General features: G+C 48.1%; 9 protein-coding genes across 9 annotated transcripts; 5 read left to right on the top strand and 4 right to left on the bottom strand.

Annotated features, from left to right (window-relative positions):
• Positions 1–9: 9 nt before the first annotated feature.
• On the bottom strand, positions 10–2,757 carry C7M61_003630 (uncharacterized protein; the record flags this gene model as incomplete). Its single annotated transcript, XM_024858967.1, has 1 exon — positions 10–2,757. One exon carries the CDS (start codon positions 2,755–2,757, stop codon positions 10–12), a length of 2,748 nt encoding a protein of 915 aa, XP_024713054.1.
• Positions 2,758–5,136: 2,379 nt separating this feature from the next.
• MEP2 (ammonium permease) lies at positions 5,137–6,648 on the top strand (the record flags this gene model as incomplete). Its single annotated transcript, XM_024858966.1, has 1 exon — positions 5,137–6,648. One exon carries the CDS (start codon positions 5,137–5,139, stop codon positions 6,646–6,648), a length of 1,512 nt encoding a protein of 503 aa, XP_024713053.1.
• A 554-nt stretch (positions 6,649–7,202) lies between these two features.
• On the top strand, positions 7,203–8,594 carry C7M61_003628 (uncharacterized protein; the record flags this gene model as incomplete). The annotated part of the gene is made up of 1 exon (XM_024858965.1): positions 7,203–8,594. One exon carries the CDS (start codon positions 7,203–7,205, stop codon positions 8,592–8,594), a length of 1,392 nt encoding a protein of 463 aa, XP_024713052.1.
• A 154-nt stretch (positions 8,595–8,748) lies between these two features.
• Positions 8,749–9,432, top strand: LEA1 (U2 snRNP complex subunit; the record flags this gene model as incomplete). Its single annotated transcript, XM_024858964.1, has 1 exon — positions 8,749–9,432. One exon carries the CDS (start codon positions 8,749–8,751, stop codon positions 9,430–9,432), a length of 684 nt encoding a protein of 227 aa, XP_024713051.1.
• A 1,281-nt stretch (positions 9,433–10,713) lies between these two features.
• On the top strand, positions 10,714–15,207 carry C7M61_003626 (DNA-binding E3 ubiquitin-protein ligase; the record flags this gene model as incomplete). The annotated part of the gene is made up of 1 exon (XM_024858963.1): positions 10,714–15,207. One exon carries the CDS (start codon positions 10,714–10,716, stop codon positions 15,205–15,207), a length of 4,494 nt encoding a protein of 1,497 aa, XP_024713050.1.
• Positions 15,208–15,333: 126 nt separating this feature from the next.
• CGT1 (mRNA guanylyltransferase) lies at positions 15,334–16,713 on the top strand (the record flags this gene model as incomplete). The annotated part of the gene is made up of 1 exon (XM_024858962.1): positions 15,334–16,713. One exon carries the CDS (start codon positions 15,334–15,336, stop codon positions 16,711–16,713), a length of 1,380 nt encoding a protein of 459 aa, XP_024713049.1.
• Positions 16,714–16,747: 34 nt separating this feature from the next.
• C7M61_003624 (tubulin-binding prefolding complex subunit) lies at positions 16,748–17,137 on the bottom strand (the record flags this gene model as incomplete). The annotated part of the gene is made up of 1 exon (XM_024858961.1): positions 16,748–17,137. One exon carries the CDS (start codon positions 17,135–17,137, stop codon positions 16,748–16,750), a length of 390 nt encoding a protein of 129 aa, XP_024713048.1.
• An 813-nt stretch (positions 17,138–17,950) lies between these two features.
• C7M61_003623 (uncharacterized protein) lies at positions 17,951–19,174 on the bottom strand (the record flags this gene model as incomplete). The annotated part of the gene is made up of 1 exon (XM_024858960.1): positions 17,951–19,174. One exon carries the CDS (start codon positions 19,172–19,174, stop codon positions 17,951–17,953), a length of 1,224 nt encoding a protein of 407 aa, XP_024713047.1.
• A 710-nt stretch (positions 19,175–19,884) lies between these two features.
• C7M61_003622 (uncharacterized protein) lies at positions 19,885–21,126 on the bottom strand (the record flags this gene model as incomplete). Its single annotated transcript, XM_024858959.1, has 1 exon — positions 19,885–21,126. One exon carries the CDS (start codon positions 21,124–21,126, stop codon positions 19,885–19,887), a length of 1,242 nt encoding a protein of 413 aa, XP_024713046.1.
• Between the last annotated feature and the right edge of the window lie 3,415 nt (positions 21,127–24,541).

Below are 24,541 nucleotides of genomic sequence, written 5' to 3'. Positions count from 1 at the left end.
ATTCGTAGTTCAAGCATGCGAAAGGTAGCTGCCAGTAGTCAAGCTTCTGAAGCTTGGGATGCTGAGTCCCTGTGAATCCAAGATTGGCACGTACGTTGTAGGTGGGTCAACCACATTGAACTTAAGCTGCACGCCGCTTGGAGCCTCATTAGCCTTACCGTTGGTGGTAAATCTGGCAATCAACTTCTCTTCCTGAACTGTACCGTCCAACACCAATGGCTTGGTGTATCTCCAGGTGATTCTGTTCTTGTCCTTGTTAAAGGAGCCCTCGGGTTTAGAAGATGCCGATGTAGACTGGGCAGTGTGGTCCAAAGAGGCGGAGATCACCAAACCATCAAGCTGAACCAGTTGACCGAATGCTGGGTTATGCGAAAGCTTGATGATGAGACTAGCTTGGTGAGGCTCAAACTTCCAGATTTGTCTAACGGTAACAGGAGCCTGGCTCTCGTCTAAGTTGGCAATGTATTTGAGACCACCCAAAGTGCGCGAGGCGATTTGAGAAAGGTCCAAAGAGTATCTGTGCTCACCGATTTGCCGCATGAATTGCTCGTTCAACAAGAATTTTGTGAAAGGCACTGGGATGTTGATCTCCTGAGGTTGCTGGGTGGACACCGCAGAGTTGTAGTTGAAGGCAACCTCACCAAGAACATGCGCCTTGGTCACATTTCCGCCCTTGAAGGTAACATTGATAATTTCAGCAACAGATGTGTGAAGACCCTCGTTGACGAGAGCTTGGCTAGAACCAAAGTGCTTGAATTGGTTGTCGTGTCTGAAGAACGAGTTACCAGTGTTTTGGCTGACCAAAGAGGTACGAGTACCAGCCTCGTCGTGAGGAATACGGGGCTGAATCATCAGCTCTCTGGCAGGAGGAAGGTTGTGGAACTGACCAGAGTGGAGGTCCCTACGGTTAAGGGTAGGGTCGGTCGAGCTGTGGACCTTTCTGGATGGGGGAGGTGGAGGAGGTTGCTGGTGAGTTGCCTGAGATTGTCTTGGTTGTTGAGGCTGTTGAGCTTGCTGGGTTTGTGGAGGAGCCTGCTGCTGTTGATGAGAGTTGAGGGCAGCAACACCTGCTCCACCAGCAATTGCACCGGCACCAACGCCAGCAGCTATACCGGCAGCATTAGAGCTTTCACGGCTGGGTGTCTCCTGGGAGTAAGAAGATGGTGGGCTAGGTGGAGGACCGACTTCACTGGCAATGTTAGCAGCAGTAGAGCTTGTTGGAGGCACATCACTGAGCAGACCAGGACGGCCAGAAGCATCTGTGGAGGGACCACCGAAAGAGGGGAAGTCTTCGGTATGGTCAACCTTGGGGGTAGCTGTAGCGGAAATGTCCTTATCCTCATCACCATAGTCGAAGCTGTACTTGCCGGAGGAAGTGTTACGAGAGCGAGCCTCGGCGTCAGTTTCCACCTTTGGAGGGTGGTCCAACTGGTGAGTTTGCAACATCAGCAAGCGGTTGCCCTGAGAGTCAGTAGGTCCGTCGCTGTCCTCGTCTGAGGATGTGTATTTGACGATATTAGGACCATCATCACGGCCCAGCGATGGAGAGCTCACAACAGGCTCTTCCTTCTTAGGAGCAGAAGGCTGGAGTGGCACAGCGTTGTTGAAAGACTGGCTTCTGATATTTTGGGAAGAAGAGGCAACAGCACCGGCTGCAAGGCCAGCAGCACCTCCAACAGCAGCACCAGCAGCACCAGCGCCGAAACCGGAGCCGGAACCGGAGCCGCCAGCAGAAGAAGACTGAGCACCATTGGATGGCGCCACAAACAGGCCACGCTCAACGTGTTGCTTCACTGGAGATGGCAGCGGTTCTGTGTTGGAAGGACGAGTTGAGAAGGTGTTCAGTCTGGAAACCGAAGAGACAGACTGGTCCTCAGGAATTGCCTCCACAGGGGAAGGAGCATGCTTCTCGTTCTTCTTCTTGCGGCCAAGAAGCGAGCCCATCTTGGAACGCAACTTCAGCTTTTTCTTTGGTTCCGACAGAACACTCGAGACCGAGGCTCTGGAGCTTTGGTTTCTGGCAGGCGAAGAAGTGGATGCTTGGCGAGGAGGCTGGTGCTGAGCTTTAGCCAAGTCACGGGCAGGAGGCTGGACCTTGGCGTTGACCATGTAGTTGACATACGCGTCCATCTCGTTGTCTACGTTGAACTCCTTGAGGATGTAGTTGACGGCGTTCTCGTTCTTCTGCAACACCTCGGAAGTCTTGGTGTTGATCGTGTTCATGTAGCTCAAAAAACTAGAGGACAACAATTGCTTTTCGTGGCGTTTGAAGTTCTCAAAGTTGGAAAGCACCGTAGGCGCCTTGACATTCCACTGGTACTCGCCATTAGGATCGTTCTTCTCCAAAGCTTGGCTGATTTCCGCCAATTCCTTCAGGTTCACCACAAGCTCGGAAAACCTGACATCGTCTCTCGTGGCAGCGCCCAATTGGGAGAGAATGTCGTTTCTCATGACTTTAATCAAGGAGTCGTTGGCACCAATCTGGGAAGTGACACACAGCGCCACGCAATTCCAGATTTTGTCGATGGAGCCAAACTCGGCGCCAGAATTGGCAAAGAAGTCGCGTCCGTTGGCCACCAAAAGGTTCAAGTCCTGGTTGTACTTGATGAGCATCTTGGTGTAGTTGGAAAACCACACGGCCAAGTTCTTTTCAATAAGAGTCTGCGAGAGGTCCAACGAATGCGGGATGAAGTTGGCCACATCGCCCGGCAGCGTCGACGTCAAGATGGTCGTGGCGAATTCTGAAGTGTCGGCCATATTTGAAAGGAAGCTGGTGGTTGATACTTTGCGATGTAAAGTTGAAGTGCCGGTGGGGCCGCCGTGCAGGACACCTTATTTTCCAAGCAGTCGGTGGAGATAAGTTTAGAAAGTAAGGGTTTAAGAAGGGGAAATGTCGTTTATAGAAATGAACTTGATGAAATTTCGTGCTTCTTCTGCTTGTTTGTTGTGGTGGAATAGAGGATGCCGAGGATGCGGAGTCAGTGAGAACAAATAGGAGAGTAAAACATAGCTGGTCCAAATGGAATGATGATTTTTCCGGCTTTAAGATTTCCAATGAACTCTAATGAAACCCGTTTCTGGCAAATTATTGTTTATTTCTCCAAACCCTGCAACGTGTGTGGCTGACGATCTTGGTTGCGGTTTGCGAGGCGGTGATACGGCTAACCTCGACGATCTTCTCGAGACAATGCCAGCAAATGAGGCTTTTCTTTTTTTGTTGAGTTTCCAGTGATTTTGGTTTTGCTTTACCGGTTTCTTGAAAAATAGAGGTTTTTGCTTTTTGAGCAACGTCTCTGGATTGTGGAGTGGCTTGCTGCGGGTCGACGCACTGCTGCACTATAAGCCTAAAGAAGCTTTTTAAGTGATGCAAAAGCGTAATTGGCAGGTTATGGGTGGTGGGTGGTTTTTGTAATGTTGATGTGGTTTTTGTAATTTTTCTTATGGTCGGTCAGGATGGTGAAGGTGTGTGTTCATGGACCTCGGCTTTTGGATTCTGTCCTTCTGGTTGGCTGGTTTGGAGTGGATGGACTACACCCGATTTCGGTGAAAATTGTTATCAAATCCTCAATTGAATTATAATTCTCAGGGACCACTTGAAGTAGCTGAATTTTGTTCAAATTACAGTCAATTCACCAGTAAGCCTGCTTTACGTAATCGACACATTCAACGCACAGCCTCTGCTAGTAATGAATTTTTCACTTACCAAAGAAGTTTCAGAAAACGGCCGAATATGGACCAATAAGCCCACAACCAAATCTCAACTCCAAGCTGCTACTTCCATAGACGTAGATTCAATTTCATATAAGCGTTCAACGTCGGTATTGCCGCCGCATAGTAATTATTAGACTGTTGAGACTCTCCTTGCTGTACAATTACCCCCTCAAATGTTCATTCGATCGTACCCATTGTCAAACAATAAATAATCAGAGTTTTGACGAGTTTCACTCAGCCTGCTACCTTACAATTCCCACCCAGCTTTCAAGCATCACCCAACAATCACAATTCCGTTGGCTTCGCAGAGATAACGCCTACTCTAGCCAACGGAATCCACACTCTCCAATTACTCTAATCCAACCAAACGTGTTTCAAGCCACGGCCCAGTAAATTCCCCATTGTGATAAATCAAACTCTGGGCTCAAACTCTCCATGAGATTGGCTCGGCTAGCTTATCGGTATCCCTGGCCGATCAGTAATAACAAACGATTCTTAGTCCGAACTACTCCTGCTCATATGAGGCCTTTTTGGCGAAGTACATAGACCTTTTCGCCGATCAGCTTGCGCAAGCCCCCGTAATTCACCAATCACGGTTATGAGTCCTGATTTCTTGGTGGACCGTGGTCTGATAACGCCCCAGTGAGACCCACCATTACACCTTCGTATTTTTCGTAAAACTCAAAACAAACTTCATTTTCGAAAAAAGGCTTAGACTCACAAAAACGCCACTTGCAGAAAAAACGCTTCCCTAGGACCGGCCGGTTCAGGACCGAAATCCTCATATGAAGTTGCTTATCGCACTGGGTCTTGGCCCACCCGGTAACGGTCCCAAGCCCCGGGGCTTAAGTGCTAATTTTCGACTAAAACTCGGAAAGTGCATAGGACGATACTTATTTTTTTCAATTTAATTTTTGTGTTGCTCCGCTTCAACTTGCACTTTGCGATTGGTGCACAAATCCATCCATTGACAGAAAATTCCAAACCACCAACTTCTCGTTATCACTACCACCCAAAAACCCAAAAGCCCAGAAACCAGCCCTCGTATTACACAAAGCGTGTGCGGCCACCGTTGGGAAAAATCACCAGCCAATCAGATCGCCTATCTGAGCCCGAAGCACCTCTCTTATCTTGCCGTGCACCGCTGCAGGAAGTTGGAACACACTGAACAGGGAGAATCCAGGGTTTCAAGGACACTTTCCCAGGCGAATGTGATTTTTTACAGATCGGCCTCCCCCAATTAAATTCGACATTTTGTTCTCGTAAAAACGGTGCCCCCTCCGCTTATCAGTGGGGTGCGGCTGGTCCCAAGTCGCTTATCAGTAGATGCGCGGCTCCCGTTTTGATTGGCCCTTGCCTATCAGACCAACTATATAAACCCATGATTCCCGTAAAATCCTACGTCTATACTTTCAATCTTTCAGTATGTCTACTTCTGTTCCTGGCGCCACGCAGACCGGCACCGGCGGCGACTCCTTGACGGTCGATCTCAGTGCCCAGTTCAACGGTGCTGATATGGTGTGGGTGGCTATTTCCGGTGTTATCGTGTGGATCATGGTCCCCGGCGTCGGTTTGTTGTACCTGGGGCTTTCGAGAAAAAAACACGCTCTTTCGCTTATGTGGGCGTCGCTCATGGCGCTTTCGCTTACTACTTTCCAGTGGTTCTTCTGGGGCTACTCTCTATGCTTCTCGCACCTGGACAGTTCGCTGTTTTTGGGCACTTTGGCCAACTTCTGCCTTATGGACGTGCTTGGCGCTCCCGCTGTCGTCGACTCCTTGCCTGACATTTTGTTCTGCTTTTTCCAGGGCATGTTTGCCTGTGTGACTGCCATTTTGATGGTGGGTGCTGGCTGCGAAAGAGCCCGTTTGGCGCCCATGATGGTGTTCTTGTTCATCTGGTTGACCGTGGTGTACTGCCCAATTGCCTACTGGACCTGGGGTGGAAACGGCTGGTTGGCCAACCTCGGAGCCTTGGACTTCGCTGGCGGTGGTCCCGTTCACGAAAATGCCGGTTTTGCCGCTTTGGCCTACTCCATGGTTTTGGGTAAGAGACACGATCCCTTGACCAACGGCAAGGTGCCAAAGTACAAGCCCCACTCGGTCTCGTCCATTGTGTTGGGTACCGTTTTCTTGTGGTTCGGCTGGTTTGGCTTCAACGGTGGTTCTACCGGTAACGCTTCTATCAGATCCTGGTACGCCTGTGTCAACACCCAGATTGCTGCTGCCTCGGGTGCTTTGACCTGGATGTTTGTGGACTGGTTCCGTACTGGCGGTAAGTGGTCCACTGTGGGTCTCTGTATGGGTGCTATTGCTGGTCTTGTCGGTATCACCCCAGCTGCTGGTTTCGTGCCAGTGTACACCTCTCTTATTTTCGGTGTTGTTCCTGCTATCGCCTGTAACTTTGCCGTGGACCTCAAGAACCTCATCAGAATCGACGACGGTATGGACGTTTTCGCTCTTCACGGAATTGGTGGTTTCATCGGTACTTTCATGACCGGTTTGTTTGCCGCCGACTACATTGCCAAGTTGGACGGTGCTACCGAAATTGACGGTGGCTGGATGAACCAGAACTACATCCAATTGGGTTACCAGCTTGCCGCTTCCACCTCCAACGGTGCATGGTCTTTCATCGTCACTGCCATAATTTTGTTCGCCATGGACAAGATCCCATTCCTTAGATTGCGCTTGCACGAGGATGAGGAGTTGATGGGCGTTGACTTGTCTCAGATTGGTGAATTTGCCTACTACGACAGCGACAATGAGTCTGCCTTGGGCACCAAAAACTCTCCTTACGTTGCCGAGCCAATCAGATCCAACGACCCCCGTGTGGCCCAGTTGAGAGCTGCCTCCAACAAGGAGGAGCTTGACGGTGTTACAAAAAATGGCGAGAAGTTCTCTCCTGAGGATTCTAGCGAAAATCACAGTAACAAGCAGTAGCTGTTCTACTTCTAATATGTCTGTTTAATAATATAATATGCTTATGATAGGGATAAGGGTTTTGGGAGTAGAATCAAGGGGTATTGGTTTTGAGTGATTGAGGAGGTTTTGAAGGAATTACATATGTAGTGTACGATTATCGGTCTGGAATGTAGTTCAGGTAGTGAGTATTCGAAGTGAAGGGTTATTCATTTCGAAGGTCCACCTCCCCTTTGACCCAAGTCAACTCATGAAATACCACTTCTAAAAACTATTTGATTCTGACTTCAATATCTTTTTAAATATCATTTTTGTTGGCGTATTCTTTTCCATGCACCTCGGATCGGCTTGCTCCCACAATCTAGCTCAAACCAAAGTACCCCAAAAAAACACTCCAACGGTTGCAATCTCCTCTAAAACGATCCCAAGAAAAAATGAAGATTTTCAATTTCCCGGGAATTCCCTTCTATAAATACCGGGGACCACCGTAGTCTGGACTGATAACCTGCACACGGCCACGGGGCCCTATTACGCAGTCTATCAGCCTGTCCATTATCAACAACACCTACAACAACATGACATCCAAAATCTCTCCTGGCGAGGGAATCCCCGGTTTTTTACATTTAGGAATTCTGCTTTATGATACAGTGGCCAAGCTCAGATCGTCAGACTACAAAATGCAAATTGCATACTCGTCTCAGAAGTACCTTGAGTCACCGATTCTAGTGACCCTTCCGTCCTTGGGACTTAGACTCACCTTCCTGAACCTGCTGAGCCAGGAGCTCCAGCTTATAGAGGTTTTGAATTTTGATATGCTAAAATTCTCGTACAACAGCCAGCCATTGAACGAGATCCAGTTCTTTGAGGCTCCGGAAGAGGAGGAAGTGCTAGAGAGACCACAATTGCAGAAGCAGGTCAGTCCTCCGTGTTTGAAGGTTATTTATAATAAGATTTTTGGTCCCACGTATCCCGGAAAGCTAGACTTGACAAAGCAGACATATGTGTTGAACTACCCGGGTATCAGCTTTAAGTTTGAGATTCGGCTGAAGGAGCTACTTGCAAAACTAGCATCGATAACAGACGAGAGCCAGGTGCTTTCAAAGCTTGTCAATTGGGACGTGGCGCCTGACATTCCGTGTGTCTCCTTGGCGATCTTCAGGGGTAAGGATATCACGAGCTTTTTGGCCAGCTTTCGAGAAACCGTAGCACTTCGAAAGACAAGCGGACTTGCCAGTGCTCCCTCCGTGGAGAAAATCAAGGTTGAGCTCGAGTTGGGCGAGATACTGGTTATCTACTCTCAAGACGAAGGTATGAAGTATATGGAAAGCCTCAAACTAGGAGTGAGCACGCAGCAAGACGTGGTGAGAGTTTTGGGACCTCCAGATGCCTACTTCAACAAGTTTGACTCGCGTCTTTTGATTCACAAGCACCTCAAAACGGCCACAGCCCCAAGTGAGCGAGCTGGCTCGGTTTATAAGTTCCACAACTACTTACGTTTGGGGATTGACTTGCTCTACAATTTGAATCACAACGACAAAGTTGGTGGCGTGCTTGAAAAGATCGTTCTTCACAATGGTGGCATAGCCGAGTCGTTAGACTTCATGCAGTGGAACAGATGTAACTGGGAAATCTGCTGGAACTCCAGCAGCAAGACCAAGGTTGACTCATCAATGTACTTCCATGAGTTCGGGAGTGAATTCCTAAAGGAGATAAGCACTGTGAAGACCGACCCCGTCATGCTCAACCGGAATGAATCGGAGATCACTCGGGACGAAGACTTGGAAATTTTGCATGTCGCTGAGAATGGCAAGCTGGACTCCAATCAGTCACTGTCAACCACTTCCATCAGCTCTAAACCTTCCAATGAGTTCAAGACTTGGGGGCAGTCCAAATTGTATGGCTATGACAGGTGCATCTGGGAAGTCATTGAAAGCAACAATTGCGTTTCCAACGTCACCATCTATTGATCTTGCGGGATTTTAATGACAAATGTAATTTAGGCTCTACAATGGCTTTGAAGGGGTGGAACGTTGTCGTTGGTCTGGTGTTATACTGTGTGTACTGCATATCACGCTCCTCGATGATTATCACGAACGATAGAGATGGATTGAGAAGACGACTATGAAACTCACGCCGCAGGTCATATCGGAGGCGCCAGTTTACGTCAATCCCGAAAAACGGCTCACATTGAACCTCCGAGACGGTCAAGCCCTTTTTATCGAAAATCTCGATGCCGCCAACAACATACACAATGTCATCGACTTGACCAACAACGAACTTATAGAGCTCAGTGGGATCCCACCTTCGCTAGATACCCTTGAAACGCTTCTTCTAGCTAACAATAATATTTCCCGTATCAAAGAAGAGTCCAATGAGAGCGTCAAGTCGCTTTCGCTTGTCAACAACAACATCACCAACTTGGGCCAGCTTAAGCCACTCCGACTCTGGAAGCTAGAGAACCTTCTTTTGATTGGTAACCGGGTAGTAAGAGAACATAACTACCGTCTTTCCGTGGTGTGGCTTATACCTACCTTGAAGGTGTTAGACGGTGAGAAAGTGACTGCCACTGAACGAGCAACAGCCAAGGAGCTTTTCGGCGAAAGTTACGAAAAGGCAACGCCGGCGTTTGATGCCACAGTAAACGGTGGGCCCGAGCCAGAAACCAAGAGCAAACAGGAGCGGATGGTGGAGAGCACGGTCAAGAAGTTCAGCGAGGAGGAGAAGGCGGATCTTCTCCGGCAGCTCGAGGAGGCCGAAGATATGGAGGAAGTGGAGAGGATCTCTGCTATTCTCAAGGGAGCATAGACCATTTTACGAATGTAATGACGATAGAAACGTTGTAGGTGGGGCTGGGTCCCAAGAGCTCTGGAGTGGAGTTTGACAAGTCGATCCATCTAATTGGATGTTCTGGATTTCACAGGTACGCCGCATGGATCCAAGTACCCAGCGTATCGGCGTATTCTTCAGAGGCTGAAAAAGTTGAAAAAGACGTAGATGCACATACCAGGTAGCAAAGTTAAGCCCCTGAATTTGCGCCATTGAAGAAGCTCAATGAACAAGGTGAGAGTGAAAAACAAGAGTTGGAGGATTTGGCAAAATGACAGCTTTCGTGAAGTTCGACAAAGAAGGTATGAGGTTCTTGCTGAAATCCGGAAACAGCAAATGAGGAGTCAGGGTACGCAGTACGGATAAGGGAGGGGTTGATGGATGCAAAAGAAGTAGAAGTCATAGGATTTGGAGAGTGTTCTGGGTTCCTTTTGTAGAGGACATGACATCTTAAAACGGGGTACCTTTGGAGGAAGGTTTATGCTTGTTGGGGACTTTTCATGGTACTCATGTAGATGGTCAAAGACAAGGAGTCAGACCACAAAGAGTGTTTTCTGGAAATTTCAGGAAATCAGCTTCGAAGACGAAAACCCTCCTGACTGTTTGGGAATCCCGTCTCCATGCCCGGATGGACGAATCAGGTGTCGGTACCAGGTGGTGTGAGCTGAGCGGCCCATGTGCCATAATGAAAAACCGTCAAAAACGGTGAATTGAATAAAGAGACGACAAAAGGCAAAACGCTTCGTTCTGAAACACCCAATATCAAAACTCTATTCTCCAACCCCTGAGCATTGTTGGATTGCAGTGCACATCCATCCTCACGGTTGAACAATCGTAGCTGAAACCGTGAAACGGCACCACCACGTCTTTCAGGCAATTCGACTGCATTTTGGGGATTCACATTTACAGAACTATCGACTTTTCTGCCTTTCACCTGAAAATTCATTCCTCCTTGCAGTCCTCCCATTGGACCTTGCAGTACGGTAGCAGACACCCATATGGCCCACACAGAAAGACAAAATCCGAATTCCCCCAAAATATCCACATATTCGGATTCACCATTCTTTGTAGCACCGATGAGTACCGTTTTTTCACACCCCCGCCCCGCCGGCGTACATCATCACTGCCTTCTCTGAAAGATATGGTTGGACATGGACGCACCAAATTTCTCACTTTCCCTCCACCACCTTTTCTGTCTTTTTCAAACCCGACCAGCGGCCGCTGACCTTTCTTCATTTCCTTCATTCCACATCCTTCGTCATGACCACACGACCCAGGCGGAAAGGCGCCGGGAACAAGAACTACCTGGATGCCCTTCCAGAGCCTCTTTTGGAGGACCAGGATGTTCACGCTGTGGCCCCGAAACTGGCTGCTTCCGGTCGGAAACCAAAGAAATCAACGCCGCTTCCGGCTTCTACGGGTAAACTACCGTACAACTGGCAGCCGCCTGTCGGTCCGGGGGACTTCTTTTCCAATAAGCTCAATTTGGACGGTGCCTATGTGGATACGGTTCAACAGAGCCTATACTGTCCCGAACACCCCAGCTTTCACTTACGGGAACCTGAGGATCCTCTGGCCCGTCCCACGTCAAGACGCCGTAAGGAGCCCTACTTTTGTCTACGCAAAGGTGACTACATCTACATGGTGAGTGAGCCTCCAGGAGAACCATACTACATTGGACGGGTCATGGGCTTTGCTCGGAAACGGAAAACCACGGAGGAGAGCGAAAACCCGTTGGTGGACGCTTCTCTCTTTGTTTTCCAGATCCAGTGGTTCTACAGGCCCAGGGACATCTCCAAGCATACGCTGGACTCTCGTCTTCTATACGCCTCCATGCACAGCGATACGTGTCCCTTGCAGAGCTTCAGGGGCGTTGTTACGGTGAAACACAAGCTGGAGATCGATACGACGCCAAAACTCGCCAGAGAAGGTACCCCCATGCTGCCGCTTGAAGCCTACTGCCTGATTCCAAACTGCTTCTACTTTGACAAGTTGTTCGACCGCTACATGATCAAATTCTACGATATCATCAAAACGTCGCTGCTTCTCCAGTACGTCAGCAACACAGCCAACAACAGTCAGAACTACATCCTTGCACTCAACAAGCGCTTTGAGTTCATCTTCATGGAGCCCTCGCGGAGCAAGCAGTTTATCGCCAACTTTGAGTCCAACCTGAGCTCTCATTGTGACGTCTGTTCTGAATGGTGTGCTCCCAACGAGCTGGTCACCTGTGCTGGTTGCGAGAAGCACTTCCACATGCTCTGTCTTGATCCTCCGCTTCTAAAGAAACCCAGCCGAGGCTTCAGTTGGTCCTGTGCGCTTTGTACGAAGAAGCACGAGCTCGAGTACCAGAGCAAAAAGATGGTGATGCTTTCTCACGACAACAGATCGTCCAACGAGAAGGAAATCTCCGAAATGAGCGACCACATCCCTTCATCTCCCGAGGAGCCAGTGGAAACGCCGAGAAAGTCGCCTGAGGTGTCCCTCCCCAAGTATGAGGTGATGGCCAAGGACTTCTTGAACAACGATGCCGATTTGTCTGTAGAGGACAGAAGGCTCAAGGAGGAGTGGAGCATGCGCTACTTGGGTATTCACACTCGTCTTGAGGACGCTGTCGATCTAGATGACCGTTCTCCGTACCCCAGGGCATCCACAAGTTTGGGTCCAAAGTACCAAGCCTCGAACGTTCCCGAGTACATCGACCACCCCATAGTGTACTACGATAACCCCAAAGCCGCTGAAAACGGCAAAAAGAAGGCTCCAGGAAAAAGAGGGGCTAAAAAGAAAACAGTGGAAGAAGAAACCAAGAGTCTACCGCTTCCGAAAGAGTTCGAGGACGTGCCTCCCAAGGAATATCCTCAATGGCTTCAGCCTCGGCCTAAGGGCTATGTCGAACGTGGTGTCGATGATGGTGACGGAGAAACTTGCACACTTCTATGGAAAAATAGAGAAGAAGATGTTGCTGATAACTTTGCCACTTTTGACGACTACGTGAGGGCCTGCAACCCCATTGCCCAGCGGCTCAACATGTACCCAACCTCGCCTAATTTTGTGGACGCAATTTTGAAGATTTGGTTGGAGTGCAAAGGTGATGCTGTGGCTGCAGTGGAGAGAGTTTCTCAACTCACTAGAGCCACTCTCAAGGAACCCACTTTCTCTGCTGAAGAAATCAAGCGTTTCGAAAACGGTGTCAAGAAGAATGGAAGTGAGCTCTACCCCACATACAAGCTCGTGAAGTCACAACCCTGCTCAATGGTCGTGAGATTCTACTACTTATGGAAGAAGAGTCCAAGAGGTCGTCAGATTTGGGGCAATTTCCCTGGCAGAAAGAAGAAGCTGAGCTCGACCAAGGAAGAAAAACCAGCTAAAGAGATGGACCACATGATTGACAGTGACGACGATTCCTCGTACGAAAACGAGAAGATCGTGGTCAAGAGACGTAAGTTCCGCTGCAAGCATTGTAAGACTTACAGATCCACTCAATGGTTCCGAATCACAGGTTTTGATGAGAACACGAAGTACGACGAAAGTATTGAGGCCGACGACATTGATCCTGAAGCCGTTCACGGTTTATGTTTCCGTTGCGCTAAACTTTGGAGACGCTACGCTGTTTATTGGGAAGACCCTCATGAGGTTGAGAGAAGAAACACGAGAGGCATTGGAGGATACAAAAAGAAAGTGGAGGCTGAGTTGGTTGCTGATGCCGAAAGGATTTTGTCGAAGGCTCAAATGGAAGGCGGAGGTCTTTCGTATGACCCTGAAAGCCTTAGACCAGGCGAGAGTTCAGTCTTGATTCTCAACACTCCAATGGTCACTACGGAGCCAGAACAGAATGGCTATTCTAAACGAGTCGCTGCAATTGCTAATGTCACAGTTCCCTCTCCAACGACACTTCCTGATATCGTTTTGCCTAGAACCGCTGCAAGACCTAGGGCACCCAAGCCAGCAGCAGTATCCACAAAGGTTTCGAATAATGGCACAAAAGCCGCTCCTACCACAACAAAGCGTGCAAATGGTAGGGCGGACACAAAATTGAAGCAAGAGGAGCCTCCTGAGAAAAAACGCAAGCCTCTCACATCCACCAATGGCGTTGCAAAGACAGAAACCAAACCAAAGCCAAGAAAGAAGACTCCCGTCAAAGAAGAGAACAAGGAGGACTCAGTGGCTCCACAAAAAGAGAAACCTGATGTTAAGAAGACGGTCACAACAGCGGCAAACAAAAAGAGGACTCAACAGGAAACCAAGGAGAAGGATGCATCCGTTCAGCCACCAAAACAGAAGAGACAAAAACGTGTATCTTCATCCGATTCTGTGGTGGCCAGTCCAATTCTCAATTCGGACTACAGAGTCTCGGCCTCCGCGGGTCCTCTTGTCAAAGTCGATAAAAAGCTGTATTCCAAGCTTGATGAAAAGATGCTCTACGAGCTTATCACGACATTCAAAAGCCGTCAATTGGTTGATCTTAAGCTGCTCATGCAAGCATTCCAGGCCCCCTCACAGGCCAACATTGAGCTTCCATTCTCTGTGAATGACAGGAACTGCTGTGTTTGCATGGAATATGACGACAAGGATGACTCCTTGCTTGAGATGTTGATATGTTCCAATTGTGGTGTCAATGTTCATGCATCTTGTGCTGGAATCGGCATTTCGGGAAAGCAAAAACCAGTGAAGCAATGGCTTTGTGATGCATGTGTGAACGATCTCAGTCCTCATTATACCACGACATACTCTTGCTGCCTTTGTCTTGCAAATGAGCTGAATCACGAGATGTCGATCTTGGGTTCGCCATTGGTGAAGCCTGACTATCTCACGCCAGTACTTGACTCAGGAAAGTGGGTACATCTACTCTGTGCGTTATTTTCACACAACCACATCTCGTTCCGAAATGTGTCAACTCCTTCATTTGTGTCTAAGGAGGTTTTGAATTCCACGAGCACGAAGCAATTGGGTTGTGCTGTTGAAAGTGTATCCAATGTGTTTTTGGAGAACTACACCAGCCGATGCAGCATCTGTAAGTCGCTCAGTGGAGCTATGATTCTGTGTGATGGCTGCAAGGACCTGGACGAGAAATTCCACATAACCTGTGCCCAGGACACCAACAACTTCAAACTTGGCTTCAAGCTTGTGCCTCAAAAGATCTCCAAATCCAACACCAACACATACATTGGAGACGAGGCAGGCAAGTTGGAACCTGTTCTTCTTTGTCCTAGACACGATCAAAGAGGTGCAATCCATAACATGAGAACGTTGGGTAAAAGGACGCTCAATGGTGAGCTCAAACCTTTGATGCTGTTGTTCATCGAGGACATTGCCAGACTTACCAATTCCAGGTGTACGGGACCTCAACTAAAAGCACAAAACTACATGAAGATGGTTGAAAAATTCAGCGAGACAGAGGAGGAAATGGCTGCAAAATTCAGAGCTCCTACAGAATACAGAAAAGAGAAGGAGAAGGAGAAGGAGAGAAAGGAACTTTCGTGCGATTCTTGCAAGATTGGCGCTTCGCCAAAATGGTGGCCTTCTCCTAAGAACTCCAGTGCTGTAATTTGCAGAAACTGCCACCTTAACGACGACCCTGACAGAGACCAATCTGAGCTTGAAGGTGACCAACTCGCCAAAGAGCTCAACGAGCCAATCAGGGCTGAGCATTTTGGCCTTCAGGACCCCCTGGACCACATTCTGCAGGTGTACAAGCAACCAGAGGCTCCAAACGTGGAGCGGTCCATGATCACTTTGAGCGAAATTTTGTGGTGAGGGTGTAGTTGGTTTTTGGTCACGTGCGTTCACCGTTCTTTCAGCAGGCTCGTTTCTTCATCAACAACATCATCTTATTGCCATTAGCTGGCTGCATTTAATCCAAGCCTTTCGTTCAAATCCATCATGCTTCAGCTTGGTGACCGGGACATGCCGGAGATTCCTGGCACAAAGTTGGCCGGCGAGGAACTTCATGAGTTGAGGCTCATGCTCGCAGACCTTCTCAAACGAAGAAATACACAGTTCCCGGGTTCCCAGCCCGTGTCGTTCGAAAGACATCACCTTGAGGTATTGAAGAACAGGGATTACTTTGTCTGTGAAAAATCTGACGGATTGCGTTGTTTACTCTTTCTAGTGCATGACAATGCCAGAGGTGAAGGTGTCTTTCTAGTGACACGAGAAAATGAGTTCTACCACATTCCGGGGATCCATTTTCCATCTGAAGTGAAGGAAGAGAACGGAGAGACTTTCCACCATGGTACTCTTCTAGATGGCGAGCTTGTATTGGAAACAAAAAATGTCCTGGAGCCATTTCTTCGATACTGCATTTTTGATGCTCTAGTTGTCAACGAAAAAGACGTCACCAACAGACCTCTACCTAAGCGTTTGGGCTATATCACAGAACATGTTATGAAGCCTTTTGATAGCTTCAAGGCTCGTCATCCGGAGATTGTGAATGCTGCGGATTTCCCATTCAAGGTCAGTTTCAAGATGATGCAACTGTCGTACAGAGCAAACCGGGTGTTGTCGATGCAAGACCAGCTATTCCACGAGTCAGATGGCCTTATTTTCACCTGTGCCGAAACCCCATACATTTTTGGTACCGACGCTACGCTATTAAAATGGAAACCTGCTCATGAAAACACGATAGACTTCAAGATGAACATGGTTTTCAAACAATACCAAGACCCGGATATGGACCCGCGTGATCCGGATTCCACATACACGGACTATGACAGCAAACCTGAGGAGCTCAAATTGAGTGTGTGGAAAGGCGCCAAAGAGTACGAAGAGTTTGCTCAGCTAGACCTACTCGATGAGGACTGGGAACAGCTAAAAGAGCTCAACGAGCCATTGCAAGGACGAATTGTGGAGTGCCGAAAGAAGATCCTGAAACCACCATTTTGGGAGATGCTTCGGTTCCGTAACGACAAGTCCAACGGAAACCATTTCTCCGTTGTCGAAAAAATCCTCCATAGTATAGCTGACGGTGTTTCCGAGCAGGAACTTAAAGACGCTTGCCAGGGAATCGAGAAGTCCTGGAAGAGGCGAGAATACGAGCGGGCTCAAAAGGCCAAGCAGGCTCACCATCATGCACCACCTCCATCACAACATCACCAGCACCCACCACACAGGGCATCGCCAGGATCGCTGCCAAAGCAGGAAAAGAGACGACCTTCGGAGGCCGAGGAGCTGGTGGCGAAAAAAGCAAAGCCCAGTGATCAAGAAGCCAGGATGCTTCAGGACATGATGCCTGACTACGAGGAGGAGAGTGATCTGGAGTAATTATATTTTGGGAAGGAAATGTACATACGTAATATCAGCGCTCGAGCTGGATGTTGTTGCCGAACTTGGCATAGAGGTCTTTTTTGTACTGCGCTAGCTGCTCTTCAATCTCGTCGATCTCGTCCGACAATTTCTCTATCAGGCCGTCCAATGACTCGTTTTGCTTATTGATGGCTTCAACGGCAGCATCAACTTTCAAAAAAACGAACGCATCGCCAATCTTGTACTGGATTTTCTCATCCTCGTCTAAAAGCTCAATTTCCAACGCCAAATCGTCGATGTACTCCTTCTCTGTCTTGAACTTTTCAAGGCGTTCATTCAATGCGTCTTTTTTGTATATGAGCGAGGAAAACTTGTTGATTTTCTGCTGGTCCTCCCACAACACCTCCACGGCGTTCTGTTGACCCTCGGGAAGAAGCTCCATGTTGTAGTTGTAGCTTCCTGAAGATTCCCTCTTGTATGTGGGTCACGTGTGCATCATGAAAAAGTCCAGACAGAGGGTGTTTACCATGTAGATTGCAGTCAAAGAATTACAATTCTTTTATTTTCCGGAAGATATTTTTGATCTGACGTTGTTACTTAAATTGCTTGTCGTAGCTTGAATGTGGTCCGTAGAGGAGAGAGCAGCCCATCAATAGCTGTATCAGGATAGTACGGTCGAACCTCCAAAACGTAGTCTTAGGGATTGCGGACTTGAATTACACGAAATTATCTTTTATCAACTTGAGATGTTTTTGATATTCAATATTTTTGTGAAGATCTCATCAGGGATTACCTGAAGCCAGCGATGGATCTGTAATTTCGCACCCAAAAAGCTAAGGCTACACATAATGCAAAAACAGACTTGAAGAGAAAATACCAATTTTGAAAAATTCTGAAATGAAAGTTGAACGTTTCAGTGAAAGTGACAAGAGCATTTCACCATGCTAATTCTAGCCCCGCCAAATATGCCCTTCGTTCTACAATTAACACAAATCACCCATTGCCTGATCCGCAATATGTGTACAATGTAACTTTAAAGATTATGATTATGGAATTATCGTCTGCTTAATAAAAGAAAGTAAAATCTTACCTCCACAACAGCCAGAAAGGTTAGGTTAAGTTACAAATGGCGTTGAACTTCATAGAACTACTGTGGTGTACGGGTGCATACTTGAATTCTGCTTGTTTGGTTGCAAAATCTCATTGACCTAACACTGACAAAATTACATTTGTGCAATAATTTACTCATTCAAAGCTAAAACCAAGGAAGCTTCGTGTTGTTCTCCCAAACCATTTGGCCCAGCTTCAACTTCTCGTCGTCAGCATCGTTGTTGTACATGATAGCACTTCTAGAAGAGTTATCCAAGTGCAAGTCGGCGCCGTGTCTCTTGACAATCTCGTGCTGTACATGCTCAGAAAGCTCTGATTCCCACACGATCAACTGAGTGAAGTTCTTCAAGGGCTCCTCCTCGTGGGGCAGTTCTAAGTACTGCTTGGCGAGCTCAAGAAGCTGCAAAGTATATGTATCTCTATCAAACTCTGGGGTGTTCACATGAATCTTGAGCACCGTTGCGTGGTTGTGGAAGTGCTCGTCTTCCTTGGAGTAGTCGTAGTCGTATGTCCACACAATGAAGCCGATAAGCTTGCCTGAATTGGGGCAGTCAAGGCGCAAGCCAAAATATTTGGGTGTCACGTCTTGCAATTGGCCCACAATGTGCTCGTACGAGTCGTTCCAAACGTCAAAGTTGGTGCCTTTAGAGCCAAAGATCCGCGTGGAAAGGAACTTGGCCCGCAAGTGGAACCAGTCCACGAAATCAGCAGTGGGCACAACAGTGATACGCTCCACGCCGTCCTGACTAACCTTGGCGCTCATTTCGGCAGCAAAGTGGTCTCTATAATGGGCAAAGAGGTACTCAAAATTGTGGTACTCCACGAGGGAGGCACCTTGAGGGAGCTTGAACTGTGCAGATGGTTGAAGAGGGATCTTGGCGATTGGCACACCAAACGACTTGAAACCATGGTTGGCGTAGTACTCGCCAATCTCGGAGTAAAGGAACGTGAAACCGCCAGTCCCGAGGTACTCATCTCTTCTCATCTCATCCATGAACTTGCTCACCATCAAGGCGGCAAACCCATTGCCCCTATACTCTGGGTAGGTGTAAACGGCACCAATGCAGCCGCTCAACACTGGGATCATCGAAACAGAACCATCCTCCATCTTGAAGCGCCAGGCCTGCCTGATCAACACCTCCATGGAGCTGACAACAGTGTCAGAGTCCTTTTTCTTCAAGGCAAACACACAGAGACGGTTGACCTTCGAGGAGGTGATCTTAGCCTTGGAAAGAAGGAACTCTCTCTCGACGTATTCTTGCTCAGCCAAGAGATTCTTCCATGCTTGAGCATTCTTTGTTCTAGTGTGGTTGATAGAGGGCAGGTCGTGAAGCCTGTCAAGGTAGTATTCTTGTGCGTTGTGGGGCATTTCGATTGGAAAGGAATGGAGCGAGGGAGGTCGTAATTATATAACGATTGAGGAGCAACAGGAGGAGGTAGGACAAGCTTGTCAGACACTAACTCTAACGGCAGGATGTAGAGACAATAGCATCTAACGGTAGGAGGGCGCGAAGAGGCCGGACCCAAAAAGGCAGTTAGCGCAGTGACCAACACTCGCGGCTATCGGCGGGTCGCGGAATCGTGGGATATTCGAATAAGCTACTGATGGAGGGGACACCGAAAAAAGTCATGGATTCCGCAGGGCATTTTGTTGAAATTGGAATTTAGCGAGTTTCGTGAAGGTTGGAATTCGGAGTATGGTGGGGAAATGTGGGGTTGATGGACCCTGTCAAAGTCACGGTTTGCAGCCATGGTTCCGCAGGAAGAAAAATGTGTGTTGGGTGACAACCTTGAAAATGGCCGCATGCGACCGTGCAACGTGGGAATAAATATCGTAATATTGCTTGCATAAGTGGGTGTGGTATAATTTAGGGGAAGACAGTTTTTTTGGGTGATTGTTCAGTGAATGTCTTGGGATGTCGTTGGTGATTGCAACATCAACGCGTGATTGTAGATCATGGTAATGACCTTGTGGGGAACAAACGCAGCCGTAGACTCGGCATCTGGAGGTTGAAAGGAGAATGCCACGTCTCAGGAAGAAGGTCTTAGGCCAGCTTTGATCGTGACCTGAAGGCAGACTTACTCGTAGTCCTCGGAAAAAGCGTCCCTCATGCGGTTCACTTCATCGTGAATATTTCTCGTGTTGCTGTTGTACAACCTCAACACAATGTCGTCAGCGCCCCAGCCCTTACTGAGGTACTCATCGATCTTGGTCAAAAAGTCCACAAGCTTGTTGTAGTAGTCTTCATACTCGTCGATCAAGTCGTCGCCAAACTGCGGAATCTTCAGGTTCAGAAGAAGCGTTTCGCCTTCCTCGATCCTAAACACATTGAGGACAATACTGACCAACGAGAGCAATGTCTGGATTTGTGATTTGTGCTCCTTCGACAAGTCGTTGAGGTTCACGGGATTCGTACACAAGCGTTTCAGCGATGCACGAAGATGATATCTGATAGGATCTGACTCGATCTTGTGGCAGAGATCGAAGATCCAGTGAAGATCGTACTCGGGTCCATCGGGGAACGGAATGACCTTGGCGTAGTCGTAGTCGGCCATGATGTCAAGCGACTTCCGGATAAGCAGGTACTTGGAGGTCCCGCTGGGGTACCTTTTATAGACCACATCGTATAGCTCTTCAGGTGGGTCAGGAAAGCTCGAAAACTTGTTTCTCAAGCCCTCGTCAATGTCCAAATGAGGCACCTTCAACTTCCAGAGAATACCCTTGATGTTTGCCCAGTGGACGAACGATTTCAACGCCAGAATCACCTCGGGCAGCTGTGCAGCCTCTCCTCCAAAATTCTGTTCCACATACTCTCTCATGTACGGATCGTCTAGCTTATTGCCAATGTGGTGATCTGTATGGAAGAAACAGAGCTTAGCACAGTACAAAACGACAACGGCATGCTGCAAATGTTCTTCTTTCACGCCCTTGGCAAAGTCCATGGCCTGCTGTCTTGTTTCAGAAGTGTAGGTGAATTTCAGCTGTTTGTATGGAATCACAGAGGAGTGTTCCTCCTCGTACCAGCCGTTCTTCTCTATCTCGCCAGCTGCACCCACAATCGCCAAGCAGACATCTGGAAACCTTTCAAAAAGCGTTTCATCTATACCCTGCAAAATAGCATACGCCAGGATCGTGGAAAGACCCTCGTCAAGGTCTTGTGGGTGGATGATCAAGTGCTTGTCTTCTTCCTGGACTCTCTGGAAAGCGTCGTTCACGTATTTGAACTTTCTTCCTTTTTTGTTCATCTCCGTCATCAGGAGGCCCTCGGCACGTGAGAGGATGGTGCTGGCCACGGCGATCAACGCATCTGCTGTAGACATGGTGTTGGATCTGAAAGGTAAACAGTCGCGCATGAGGTGGAAAATAGACGATGTGGTGAAGAATGTGTGGGTTTTTGGGGGATGGGCAATTTTGGGGAATTTGATTTTTGAAGGGGGTGGATCGATTAAAATAACGGATTATGGTTTTTTGTTCTTTCACTTTGGAGGTTTGGTGGGGTTTGTTGATGGAGACTCGGGATGTGGAGAATGCGATGCACTTTGCAGCCATTTAGAGGGTTGTATGAGGAAGCGAATGGAGCACAAGAGTAGGACTTTTTAAAAATAGAGCAGAAATTTCAAAAGAATCAATTGCTTGTTCATGTTGGACGCCAGGATGGAAAATTCGTTTTGAAATCGGATACAGAGAAGGTTTTTATGGCTCAGTCTGGTGGGGATAATTTCTAAAGAGAGGTGCAGAAGCGATGTGGCTAGTAACGCCCGGAAAGGACGGAGTGGTCAATTTGACTCGAAACCTTTCAACTAGTGAAGCCCCTGCTGTGCCAGAAGGATTTGACAAACATTCATTGAAATGACCTTCAACATGTATTTCGACGATAGCTAATCCAACCCAATCAAAAACAAATTTGAGTCTGCTGGTACCCGCTAAAACGTTTCAGCAATCGTCATTAACCTTCAGCTGAACTAATTCTCCATCCTTCGGTGTTCTCCATCCTTAGGAACACCTTTAAGCAATGGAGAGCTGACACATTTACCCCAAAAGCACCTCACCTATGACCCCAAGACAGATAAACCCGAAAGATCAGCCAATAACGCCCAAGCACTAGTCATCATCTTAACCGCCGCCTTGGATCCAGACCTCCAGCAACACTTCCAAAGTCCGCAATCGTTTCACCATGATAAACCCAGCAGGTGTGCTTAATTAATCCAAACTGAAACACCGTCTGGAACCGCCCCAATCCGGCTCCGAAAGGACGCCCTGACATGCAAGCACGCCTTAGTCAGATACCACAAAGCAGCCGGAACCAGCTTCAATCTGAGGTGGTTCCGTACGTTTAGCTTGCTGGGCATCTACGGCGTGGTCTTCTCGTAAGTGCCCACGTTTCGGAAACACGCTCTCCTGTTTCAGACTCCTTCAGCCTTCGTTTCAGCCTACCTAGCCTACGTTTCACGCTGCTTACAAATAGAACCTTATCAACCGGTATTGCGGCAGAACGCAAAGCACACGCCATATCAGTGTCAGCTTTGTGGGGGACACAGTGACGATGCAAGGTGGCTAAAGGTACCCTCGAAACTCAATACGGTGTCTCGGCTATGTCTTATCGGGGTGCCTCGGAAGGTTTCGGCAATTGCATCAGGCATAAGCAGGTTCGGGGCGTTACGAGCAAAATACCGAAATCACAAAAAGCACAAAATGGAGTTCTGGAAAAACCCACGTTGAGTTGTGAAATATCGTCGATCACGGAGCGCAAAACCCACGCTTCCTCCTTCAGCACAACGGCTAATACCCACAGTTACACAAAAACAGACACAACCCCGAGGCTGCTACACTATCGGAAAAACCCAGGAACGTAACCATCGGAAACGTAACCATCCAACCAGCCAGCTCTTCCATTGGCTCTTTTCAAAAATCGAAACCTCTAAACCCGTAGCCAGTTCCAAACCTCGACAATTGACAGGCATATCTGGGCATTCGAGAATCTGACACAAATCAGGCCCTGGCCAAGAGCAAGCCAAGGACATGAAGGCGGCTTTGTTTCTGACTTCCGGTTCATTGTGACAGAGAAGCCTGAACCTTGGCTCATGTGAGGAAGACCCCTAATTCTGACACCGCTGTGGCACCTAACCCATTTTGCGCTTGGGCTATACTTGAAAGTATGGGGTTGGCCTCGAAGCACAAAGCGGTCCATCCCTGAAAAATTCCAATCTTTGGAAAGCGTTTCCCTTTTTTCATGCGACCCGAGTGACTTCCTTGGTGACTGGCTTGGCTCTTCTTGGCCTCAATGGAGCTTCCAAGCTTCGAGGAACAATGCAACTGCGGGTTCTATTTTGGCAGCCGTCTTGGTTGTGCTTGTCATGGCAGCATTGTGTGATTTAGGCTGGGCAAGGCGAGAGAGACCTGGTAACAAGTGTTAAGCAATTGTTGAAGCGTCTCGAAGCACAATAGAGAAATGGGGTATGCCAGGGAAGTGGGCGAGATGACGTAGACGCCGAATAGGGGCTTGAGGGGAGGTTAACTGTGGGAGGGTCCTAGCTCAATGGGGGAGTTTAAAGCAGATGAGTAGTTGACGGAGGGATAGTTAGGAGGAAATCAAGGCTTTTATTTTTCAAGGATCGAAGGCAGAGAAGAAGTGAGCTTTTCTGAGATGGAGTGTCGGTTGTAGGGGGGTTGATTTTGTCATAATCGGCGAATTTGACAGATGGTTCATCTGTGGTGATGGTGGTGGTGGTGGTGTAGTATCGGTACCTGGAAGTAATGATGGTGTAACTGGTAGACCCAGCCAATCTCTCATTTTCAATCTTGAACATTCACTTTAAAGCCGCCTTCTACTTTATGCCAACCGTTTTGACAGTTTGACAGCCGTTTTTCACCACCAGCCAAACTTTTCTCTTTTTGCACCCAAATGGTAGACCTCACCTATAGAGCTCACCAACTATCACCACCATCTCCACAACACCCATTACAAAATATCAAAATGAGAACATTTACAGAGTTTTCAAAATGTCAGAAAACTCCAATCGCTACTCTCTACCCTCTGCCTGCCCCCTGCCTCTCCTGCCACTCCGACCGAAATCCCCGAACTGGCGATATGTCCGCAAGTGAGCCCACTCCGAGATCACCGAAACCACACCATAGGCACATCTTGCCGTCACCCAAGCCTGGACAAGCTTTTCCATACATCACTCCATTGGAATGACGCACCACCCTGCCTCGTCCTCTAAAGTCGGATCGACATCCGATCCATACCAGCACCCCACCGCCTGATCGGAGGGATTAGCGGACCCTGAAAGAAGGTTTTGTGGTGGGGGATTTGGAGGATTTGTAATTTATGGGTGGCTTTGGAGATTTGGCCTGGATTATGGGATTTGGAATTTGGCTTAGATTTGATATGATGGGCCTGGTTGGTGGTTGGCGGTTCTGATACATGCCAAGCTGTAGCGTAGTGGCTTGACGTGGACACCAGGCTCCTAATCGACCCCTATTGCCTCAGAGGATCAGACGGCTTTATGGCATAAACAGCGGTAATAATAGATATAGCTTCATCACATAATCAGTATGATTACAAGAGACACATCTTCATCACGTAATTAGTAAGACAACAATCAGACACAGCTTTATCACGTAATTAGTGAGGCAACAATCAGACACAGCTTCATCACATAATTAGTAGTAACTCGTTCTACAGCTCAGCTACCGCCAATACCAACCCGCCCATGCACCGAATACCCTTTAACT

This window comes from Candidozyma pseudohaemuli (assembly GCF_003013735.1).
Source record: "Candidozyma pseudohaemuli strain B12108 chromosome Unknown scaffold00009, whole genome shotgun sequence".
Taxonomy (NCBI): domain Eukaryota; kingdom Fungi; phylum Ascomycota; class Pichiomycetes; order Serinales; family Metschnikowiaceae; genus Candidozyma; species Candidozyma pseudohaemuli.
The sequence above is the reverse complement of the archived record's forward strand: the minus strand, read 5'-3'. Positions and strand labels throughout refer to the sequence as shown.